Source organism: Humulus lupulus, chromosome 9, assembly GCF_963169125.1.
Source record: "Humulus lupulus chromosome 9, drHumLupu1.1, whole genome shotgun sequence".
Taxonomy (NCBI): Eukaryota; Viridiplantae; Streptophyta; class Magnoliopsida; order Rosales; family Cannabaceae; genus Humulus; species Humulus lupulus.
In genome coordinates this window covers 129,671,605-129,682,888 of record NC_084801.1, presented here as the reverse complement: position 1 = coordinate 129,682,888, position 11,284 = coordinate 129,671,605, and the positions used below count along the sequence as shown (strand labels likewise).

Sequence of the window (11,284 nt, the reverse complement as noted above, 5' to 3'; positions counted from 1 at the left end):
CATTAAGTTATCATGCATATAACATGAAATTTCCCTATATTTAATCTTACACCTCCATTTTCCTTTTGTAACATCATACCAAACATAGTAGTTTCATTAAATATAATTTAATTTAATTTTAAAAAGGAAAAATACTATTTTGACCCCTGGATTATTTACGAATACGTAATCGATCTTTGTGTTTTATTAAATGATAATTATAACATTGTGTTTTACAAAATTGATTAAAATATTATCCTGGACCTGATTCGGTCAAAATATTTTTAATTATAATATCAATTCTTTGGTTGTTGTTGATGTAATGAGTTCAGAGAAGAGGAGAATGTAGTTTAGGAGCTGAGAATGAAAGATTATATTTGAAAATATTATGACCAAAATCATGTATATGGTATTATTTTGATCTATTTTGTAAAAGATAAGGTCTAAATTATCATTTAATAAAATATAGGGGTTGATCGCATATTAAAAAAAACACATGGGTCAAACTTGTATGTTTTATAAAAAAAATATTTTTTTTAATTACAATTAGATGTAAAAGTTAGATCTAATTATTTATAAGTTCTCTATTTTTTTAAAAAAAAAAACTCTATTATTTAATTTTACATACCATGCCAATTATAGATGTATAGGAGTGACTGTTAACAAAGGTAAATATAAAATATTACTATATTTTATTTCCCATCAATACCCACCAAAGCCAGTCTCCAGCCACTCAGGACTGACAAAAAGTAACCGACGGAGAAGAAGAAAATATGAAGAGAAAGCGCCGGGAAACCCCGCCGAGGACGGCGAAGAAGAAGCCTCTTCCCGAGAAAATGGGTGAGAAAAAGCCTGGGCCATCAAAATCAGTCTTTAATTTCATTGAAGAACCAGAGACACCCACGCCCACACCCAAAGTGAGAAACTTTTTCGATCCCATTTCATTTTTAACCATTAAATCTGCGTGCTTTTGAACTATTTTGATGCATTTCTAAGTAATTTTCATCTTAAAGCCATGAATGTTTCTATGCATTTCAGGGAATTAGAGTTGCGTTAATTTATTGTTTATTAAAAATGCATGATCAGATGGTCTATTTAAACCTAAATTTGAAAAATGGGGGAAAATACTAGCAGCTCACAGTATTCTCGTTATGGGGTTTTGCTATTTTAGTTTTCCACATGTATATTAGGGATTTTAGTTGTACAAAGACTAGTAAAGATTCTATCTTTTATAAAATAACTGGATAAATGCAATCTCGAGCTATCTTTCTTTTGGTTTTTTTCCTTTCTTTTAGGAAAATCTTAAGCCGTATATTTAATGTCTCATAGTTCTCTTCTATTATTATTATTATTATTATTTGCTGAAAATGTTATAGGGTGAGAGAGTGTGTAGCTAGGTCATTTGAGGGATATGGATCCATCAAATGCGTGGGAGATAAGTAGGTTTAGCACCCATTAAATGCATGGTGGTTATGTGTAACTTGCCATATTGTGCCAAAAGAACATGTTAATGTTGGAGGGTGTTTTTTTTTTTTTGAAAAAAAAAACACTTGAGTTCCCATCCTAAGCCTACAATATTTGGGGATGAGAAAATTATAATAATTGCTATGTAGCTACTCAAAATGGACTCAAACTTAATGCATGGAGATTTTATTGTAACTAGAGCAACTTCCTAAAGATTTTAGTACATCTGTCTGTCTAGGATGTATCACTGGTTAATTTGGATAATAAGTAGTTTGATTTCTTGTGAATGGTTGTGTTTTGACAGTGTATTACAGTTTCTCCACTATTTGATGGAAGCTGGAATGTGGTAGCATTTAGAATTGGATTTTGAATGTTAAGTAGTTGAAATTATGTTTGGTTACTTGTCAATATGCTTTCGGCTAAAACTTAACACTTTAATTTCTTGAAGGGTCATTTAAGTACTTAATGCAAAGTTTGAGGGCTAAAGTGGGAAGCTTCATAGTACAAAGGCCAAAGTGGGAAACATCAATGTTTTTTAACCATATTTTTTAGTTAGTGTTGTTGTACCTGTTGGTGTCTTAATGTAGATTGTTTGAAATTGCAGATGTGGAGTTTAAAAATTAATGAAGAGGATTGGTTAAAGTCCAAGATCATTTTGTATTCAACTTTCGATGTGATTCAAAAGATAAAAAATAAGCTAACAAGTAAACAATTGGAGATGTTCAGAAAAACCTGTTTCGGACACTTCTTGGATGCCAATGCGTTCCAATTCTCTGGTCAAATCGTTCATCACATTCTCTTGAGGGAAGTAGAACAACCTAATGTAGAAGAGATGTGGTTTGATATCTGCGGAATGCAGTTGAGATTTTCCATGCACGAGTTTGCTCTAATAACTGGTTTGAAATGTTTTGAATGTCCAAAGGTATCGAGAGTTGAAATCTCTGGGAATAGGTTTCTTGAAAAGTATTTTCCGAGAAAAAAAGTTAGTAGGGAGCTTGTGGATAAAGTGTTTGATGATTACGATGGAAGTAATGATGAGGATTGTGTGAAGCTAGCTCAATTGCATCTATTGGAGAATATGTTGTTGGCCAAGGAAAAGCAGAAATTAGTAGATCTTGAACACATCAGGCTACTTGATTTTCCTGAAATCTTTAACAACTACCCTTGGGGCAGAGTCTGCTACTCTTATACACTTGGGTACCTTCAAAGGGCACTGGCAAATAGAGTTCCCAAGTTTAAGGAGAGGCAAAGGAGGAATCCCAGTCACCACTGTGAAACTTATCATTTAGCTGGATTTCCTTTTGCCCTTCAAGTATGGGCATATGAAAGCATACCAGCACTGGGGAAATTATTTGCTGAGAAAAAAGGTTCCAATATGCCTCGGATTCTAAATTGGGGAGAAACTCAGCAACCAAATTGGAAGATGATACAGAAGTCAGTATTCGCTCGAGATGAGGTACTCCTTGCAATAGTCTTTTTAACTCGGTTCTTAATTTAGCTTTTGTTAAACCAAACAATACAATAATATGTGGCTATTGATTATAGCCAGTTGATCATTTTATAAGTACTTTTAATCAGTCTCGGCTTATAATCAAGAAATTGCTTGACTTCTGTAAAGAATGGGCTCTTTACTAGGCACAGTCTTAATCTGACATTTTGATTTTTTTATTCTTGATCAAATGATTTGTTTTCAGGTAGAAGTTGTTATTTTGAAGCCCACAAAACTTGAAAAAAAGGCTGATTACATGAATAAAGCAGTTACAAAGAAAACACCAGATAAAGGTTACCTAACAGCTTCTCTTGCTAAAGCTATAGTTGCTCATTCTGATGATGAGAACCATACAGAGTTTCGTCCTCGACGAGGAAGTTCAGCTGTTCAGTTTGTAAGTATTTTGAGTTATTGAATTACTGAATATTTATTGATAAGCAATGTTGCAGTAATTTAAACTTGATAATTAGATTATGACTTGCCGCTTTATTTATCTAGGACATAAAACAGGAATTTTCGTCTTTCAGAGATGAAATGAGAGGAGTTTTGACTTCCCTCAAGGAACAAATTGTTAAGATAAATGAAAAAGTTACTAGCCTAGATGTTGACAAGGTTGAGATGGGGAAAAAACTCACGAACGTTGTTAACGCCTTATATGATATCGAGTCTGAGTTAAAAAGTGGCGAAAGTAGGTTTGAAATTCTTCACAAAAATAGGAAAATGTCGATATCAAGTAAGGACAAAGGAGTACATGAAGTAGAAGAAGACAATGGTGATAATGATGACAACAAAACTGCAAAAGAAAATGGAGATAAAATGCAATTGGATTTTGACCAACCTATTAGAATTGGTGTAAGAGGTAATCAATCAAATTCATTTGGTATCTTGGCAGATTGCACTCTTAATGTTGCAGACGACGACAGCATGCAAGATAATCAAAGGGGTATTGGTGATGATGCTGTAGCAGAAATGCCTAAAGAAACAAATAAGGATGAGATGGTACAACAAATAGAAAATATAGAAGAACAATCGTTGGATAAAATAGAAGGTCATCTATCTCAGCAAGAGGGACATAAAGAGACAGGACTTTCTGAAACAAATCCATCACTGGGTAATATATTGGTGGAGGTTCCTGAGAACCAAGATGAGATTCCTCCAATACAAGAAGATGTCCAGGATAATGTTGTTATGGCAATTAAACAAGAGGAGCAGAAAGATAAATCAGCCAAGGGAGGAGAACAACATTAAAAAGTGGTGACCCAACCAGAAGCACCAAAAAGAGTGAACATGAGGTTAGTAAGTTCATAGTAAGTTTTATCAAGTATCCTGAATGTAATATTTTTTATGTTATATTCTGGGTTGTGTACTACTGTTTGTTTATGGTATATTGGAATGCCTTTTTTCTTGTGTCTCTTAACGCTTATTGTAATTTGTTTGATGTTATCTAGTGCTAGCATATGGTAATGTATGTACTATGATATATGCATTACATGTTAATGTGTGAAACTTGAAACTTTATTTCTAGATCTTAGCAATTTTAAACCTCAAAGCGAATGTCTATATATAATACAACAGAAGGAAAATTCTGCTCAATAACACATATAATCATCATTGCTCCTTACATGTCCATATACTACAAGTATCTTAAGCCCATTCATGCCAGTACTTGTGATATACCTCTCATCTATGTTGGAGATTAGTGTCCATAATATGGAACTCTTTGGTGCAAAGAAAATAACAAAACACAGTTTCACTTGCAGAATCAGGCTCACCTAAGTTGGAAAGAATATGAACTTATTGAGTGTTTTCACTTGGAGCATCTTTATGCTGTGTTATATTATTTGCATAGTAGCTCCAAAGTTGTGTAATTTCCCATGTTATTTCTCTCTGCATTTGCATCATCTGCTGGCAAGCAACCGTATTAAATCCATTCATAGCAAGGCTTTGTATATTATAGCTCAAATGGTTAGGCATATGGTTTGCTCACATAAAGTCTAAGGATCGAGTGTCTCCTGGTTACTCACCCAACAATTATTATAATTTTCTGATTCCCAGATATTTTAGGGCTAGGCGGGTAACTTAGATCCAAAAAATAGTAAGGCTTTGTTTATACAGGCTCGGTTCACCTCAATCGCATGCGCACACACCTAAAGAAGGGAAACACACAAAGTGTTACGAATGAAGTAATAGTTCTAAACTGTTCTTTCTGATCATGCAGATTATCAAGGATTGGACAATGAAAGCGGTTGGAATGCTTCAGCAGCACCGGACTGATTTTCTTCATTTTAACTTTGCCGAAGAAAGCTAGTAATCTTGTTGAACATGTAATTTGATTTGCCAGGAATAATTCTACTAGTTTAGAAAATTATGCTTTGGTATTTGTAGTTTTTGGCTTTAAGTTTATTGCGAATTTGAGATAACTGGAATTTTAGATTCAGCCCGTTTTGCTATGAAATTCGGCTGTGCCTGCAGTTGCTAGGACTCAAGGCCTTTCAAGCCTGGTCCTAAATGAATGAATAATGGTTGAATGGTTTACCAAATATGTATGTCATTGCCAATGCAAGTTAGCCATTGTTGGTTCCTTGAAACACCGGAATTGTTGCCACAGGAGGTGCAGCAGCCAGCGGTGGTGACAGTGATTCCAAGTTATTGAATTCCGGTGGAATCACAGATCTCCGAATAGCAAGCCCAACCTTAACACACCACTACTATAACGAGTGAGAAAAGGCAGAAACTAAAATTTCATTCACTTGCAAAACGGAATAAAGAATGTAAACATCAGGCTTCTCCATCTACAATTTTTTTTAAGGTTTATTATGATCTTCCTGGAAATTTTTTTAATTCTTTATTAGCAAAAGTCTTGAATTTAAAATCTTATTATTATTATTATTTTGATTTTTTTTTTTTAAAAATTAGAGCTTATATTTTAGCAATTCAGCACATGCTAAAAATTATTATAAATTTTGACAACAATAAATAAACTTATAATTGCAACACTGTTATTATTGATAAAAAAATTGAAAATTAATGTTAAATAAAAACTAATAAATCATTAATAAACATTTGTCTCTTTTTTTATATTAATTTCAATCTTAAAATGTTATTTTTGTGTTTGAGCATGTGTCAATTGTCAGATATAATATTTGTATAATTTTTGTGCTAAATTTATTACACTATTTAAATATATTGCACTCCAGATGGTTTGAGTTATCACATAAAATTTATACATGTATTAGTGTGAATTGTCAGATGTAATATTTGTATAATCTTTGTGCTAAATTTATTACACTATTTAAATATATTGCACTCCAGATGGTTTGAGTTATCACATAGAATTTATACATGTATTAGTGTGAACAACACAAATGGCACCTAACATTTTTTTTTAGTCGCCCTTCGGTGTAAAAGATTTAAGGAGTGAGATTTTAAGGCGACTTACATTAATGAGAAAATTCTGTTAGTTATCATCAAACTGATAGGGCTAAGGTTCATAACAATTAACAAGATGGTGGTATAATTCCACAAGATAATAAAAGGGTTAGCAGCAAAAGTCTATGATTTTGGTATAGTAGCATATAAGTTCTTAATCTTTTTCTTTAATTAAATGTCCATGATCTTTTGATATAGTAGCATTTAAGTTCTTAATTTTTTTAAGGCAAAAGTCACTTGTGTCAACATATTGGTGCACATGTTCCCTAAAGACTCATCAATTATATTACAAAATTATTTTAATTGATTTTAAAATTGTAAAAGTCAAATAAAATTATATTTAATTAACAAAAAATATAAAATAATTTAAATAATAAATTAAAAAAAATACATATTACTTTTTTAAAAGGAAAAAATATATAGTACATAAAATTACTAAAATAAATTTATTCATTAACACATACTAAAATATTTTTTTTACTTACTAATTAAATTAAAATTATGTTATTGTATTAGTTCTTATGTTCTTAAATTGAAATTATTTGATTAATGTGGGTAAGAACTAATACAATAACACAATTTTATTTTAATTTGTTGTTCGTGTTTTCACCAGTGGACATGTGACAGTCATTAGAGGAGTAGTTAAGGTCCTCAAGCGCTAGTGAGGTTTTGTACTATGATCTGGCCAGACGCGGATGTCTCCAAGTGAGGCCACGCCCAGAGGTCTATCCTCGAGGCGCGAATGTCTCCAAGCGAGGCCACATCTCATGACCCGTTTCCAAGGCGTGGATGTCTCCAAGTAAGGTCACGCCCCGAGGACCATTCAGGTGGTCCTCTCGCTTTCTTCATTCGTCAACCCCCCAGGTCTAGGATTCTTGTCCTCGAATCTGGAGTAGCTGCCAGGTGTCAATTAATGCAGCTGTGGCTGTAACGCCCTGGATAACCAAGATCGTTACACTGTGTATTTTAAAATAGTGCAAGACTTGCTAATCAAGTCGTTTGAACAAAAATGTGATCCTAAGGTCAACTATCAAGTTAGGGTTAAAAGATTTTGATCATAAACAATTAATTTTCATTAAAACAGATGTTTGATACATGGGATCCCAAAAACAGGGTATAAGTAGTAATTACAACTCCCAAAAATTGTTACAAGAAAAGCCAGTCTGTTGGAAAAAACACAATTTAGAGCTCTACTCCAGTATCTTTCCCTCGGTCGTGACGATCGAGCAGCTAACTATGTACACTTCGCCCCCAGAGCTTTCTAACTCATGGTTGATCCAGTTTTCCTTTGCCTTTACCTGCACCATGAAGCACCCGAGCCAAGGCTCAGCAAGAAAACCATAAACAACAAACACATATAGCACCAGTAACATTCTGTCAACTTTAATTCAACTAGTTCAATTATTTAACAGAATACAAGCAATAAACTAAACAATGGTAAACGTATATTCTCAAGTACATATCTTAACCAGTTACACAAATGTTCAGGGTTGGCACCCTTAGGGCGAGCCCTCTGTTTATCTAGCTGACCCCGGCAGATTTAGGCCGAGCTGCGTTCAGTACGCTTATCATTAGCCCCGACACACTTAGGTTGTTCATTCTCATATTACATACAACCGTACAATCACACAGTACACATATTCAATTATTGGGAACCTCGGTCCCGTTCACAACCACAAGGGTGCAGTTTTCTTACCTTGAATCCTGAGCGAAGAATAAAAAGCGGTCCCGAGCACGATCCTCAATCTTGAGCCTTAACGATAATCCTAGTCACAATGACAATGGGTAACTATCAATTCCTAATCCAAATAAATGTTTAGGAAACAAAAAATAGCCTCTGGGACCTTGAATTCTACTAAATCGGGTAGTAGAATTCGTCCTGAGTGCTTAGGTTCGAATCCTCGAGCCTCCCCGAGCTTAAAAAATACCCTAGGCCAAAGTTGTCTAGCCGGGCCACGACCTGGCCCTGAGGGTCGTGGCGCGCCTCAAGTTAGAGGCACGACCTCATGCATCTGGGGGAGGCGGGCCGCGACTTGTCCCCCTAGGGTCGCGGCGCGCCCTCAAGTCAGCAAGCCCCAGGGCCTTCTAGGGCATGCGGGCCGCGGCGCCCATGAGCTGGGTCGCGGCGCGCCCCTGTGAACCCAGAAATCCCTGGGTTTCGCCAACATTTTCCTAGCTCAAAACAACACATAACCCTTGAATCTTCTAGCCAGAACCCCAAAGTCGTATCCAGGACCCATAACCACAAAGCTTAGGCTTACAAACACTCAAAATCCTACTGAAATTACCATCCCAAACCAACAATCAGTCATCACCCAAGAACCTAGACAAGCTCATCCTAATAACCCAGTCAAATTCAACCTATTAATCTAGATTCCCAGTAGAAAAACAAGTCAAGATCCTTACCTTAGTTGAAGCTTTAATCCTCACAGATTTCTTTAACTGAACCTAGCTTGATTCTTTAGCCTCTAAGCCTTAATTCTCAGACCTTTTCCTAGCTTAAACCAAGCCTTTTTCCTTCAATTTCCCTTCAGCTTCAAGGCATAGGAGAGGTAGAGAGAGAGAGAGTACGTGAGTGAGAGGGAGAAGGAGAGTCTGAGAGTATCCCTAATGTTTCTGATCATTTCCTAAAATATCTGAGTATATCCTTAACCCAAAAAGACCATTTTGCCCCTTAAACTTATTCAACCCTATAATGGTTTCTAAGGGTAAAAAAGTCATTTTTTCCGATTCCTGCTAATTCCTCAAGTGTTCCTATTATTAACCAATTAATCACGTTGTGTCCAATTAATTACCAAATACTTATTCATTATTCAATAAATCCCCAAAATATTATCTAAATTCCAAAAATACCCCTAAGCTCCCCCCCCCCCCCCCCCCAATCGGGTATTAGACCCCGCTGTGACTATTTCGCTAATCAGCTCACCAGGATCGTCTCGAGCCATATACTGCAAATATATCCACATAATAATGTGGTCTCAACCATTTATCAAATATAATCGTATTTATGCCCTTAATGAGCCAAAATTACAAATATGCCCTTATAAATAGTAAAGGGCCCACATGCATATTTAATACTCATAAACATGCATATAATATGTTCACATAATCACATTATTCATGCATGCCACATGTTCATGCATTTAACCAATTAAACACTCACATATATATCCAATTATGCCCTCCCGACACGCTAATTAAGGCACTAAACCTTATTAGCAATTTTGGGTCATTACAACTATCCCCTCCTACTGAGAATTTCGTCCTCGAAATTTACCTAAATAACTCGGGATACTGATCCTGCATAGCTGACTCAAGCTCCCAGGTCGCTTCCTTGACCTTGCTATTCCTCCATAATACCTTGACTAGAGGAATCATCTTGTTCCTCAGAACTTTGTCTTTCCTGTCTAGGACCTGAACCGGTCGCTCCTCATATGACAAATCTATCTGTAACTCCAAATCCTCATATCTCAACACACGAGTCATATCTGAGACGTACTTCTAAAGCATAGAGATATGGAATACTTTGTGAACCCCTGATAACAATGGTGGCAGAGCCAATCTATAGGCCACCTGCCCGATCCTCTCCAATATTTCAAAAGGTCCTATGAATCTAGGGCTCAATTTGCCCTTTTTCCCAAACCTTCTCACCCCTCGAAGTGGTGATACTGTTGGATAAACTTATACAGGATCTTTATTTATTTTCATGTATATCTAATATTAAACAAATTAATACGAGATAAACTAAAACATGTTTCTAAAATTGAATTCAAAGAGAAACAAAAAATAGAATACTTACAGTATACGCAGCGGAATTAAAGAATCCTTCCTTCAGTTTCTCTAACTCTTGTATCCTCTCTGTCACAGAGTATTATCAAGAAACTGAACCGATCTTCTATTTTCTTCACGATCTTCCAATGTATCCTTAGAACCACCTAGACTAGTGTGGGCAATTCTCAACACATGAGATAGATATAGAGAGAAGAAGAGAAAATAACAAAGTGGCTTAGAAAAGGACTTGTGTTTAGAGAGAATATAAAACTATCAGAAAATCTGACTTGTGACTTATCTGTCGTCTCTGAAATCTTCTCTCTAAGCACTCCTTTTATAGACTCAATTAGGCCATTTAATTTAATTAAAAAATCAAAAAGATAATAGCCATTTTGAAGCCCTAGGTCGAAATTATCATGGGCTATAGGCCCGTGAAATTTCCCATTTGATTATAAGCCCATTGGACTTAAAATCAAGGCCTGTATTATTTTCTATTGATTTAATTAATTAAATAATTATTTAAATCCTTTATCAAATTAATTATTTATAATTTGAACCTTGATTTAAATTTATTTATTAATTTAGATACCAATTTATCTTAATTAATAAATCTGCCATAATTTCTCTTTTCTTCTCAAAATTACACAACTCTGTGAAACTATCCAAAATTGACCTGGTCAACTTTGATAATTCTAATTGATAATTAAATAAATTAATTGAGACTATCTAGATGATTTTATCCAAGGTACAATGGGGACCATGGGCCTATGAATTCAAGCTCCAATAAGTTATCATAAATCTAACAAATAAATTTACTAACTTATTAATTCCTCGTGACTCCACTATAGACTTGGAATTGCACTCTTGAATTCATAGAACGCTCTATAACAAATATAGATACGCTATTAATTATCCATTGTTACAACCATAATTTTCACTCAATCCTCTATAGACGGTCTACAATGAGATAGGACTAAAATACCGTTTTACCCCTCATTGTATTTTATCCTTAAAACACTTAGTTCCTTGTAAATGATATTTCAGTAAACTAATTTAATTACTGAAATGAGATCTCTATCATTTAACACCTTGAACCAAACTAAAAGGAAACCATCGTTTCACTTCTTCATCAGAAGCTATAGATGTTCATAT

The 11,284-nt window shown here is 34.8% G+C and overlaps 1 protein-coding gene across 1 annotated transcript; it reads left to right on the top strand.

The window, feature by feature from the left end:
* The first annotated feature begins 673 nt into the window (after window positions 1–673).
* On the top strand, window positions 674–5,472 carry LOC133802459 (uncharacterized). The gene is made up of 5 exons (XM_062240772.1): window positions 674–896; window positions 2,048–2,899; window positions 3,138–3,326; window positions 3,431–4,224; window positions 5,151–5,472. The coding sequence occupies exons 1-4, from the start codon at window positions 753–755 to the stop codon at window positions 4,178–4,180; spliced, it is 1,935 nt and encodes a 644-aa protein (XP_062096756.1). The 5' UTR covers window positions 674–752; the 3' UTR covers window positions 4,181–4,224; window positions 5,151–5,472.
* Window positions 5,473–11,284: the final 5,812 nt, after the last annotated feature.

Coding starts and splice junctions, on each gene's coding strand:
- LOC133802459 (XM_062240772.1), top strand. CDS start 753: ATGAAGAGAAAGCGCCGGGAAACCCCGCCGAGGACGGCGAAGAAGAAG. Junction 897..2,047: donor CACCCACGCCCACACCCAAA/GTGAGAAACTTT, acceptor TTGAAATTGCAG/ATGTGGAGTTTAAAAATTAA. Junction 2,900..3,137: donor CAGTATTCGCTCGAGATGAG/GTACTCCTTGCA, acceptor ATTTGTTTTCAG/GTAGAAGTTGTTATTTTGAA.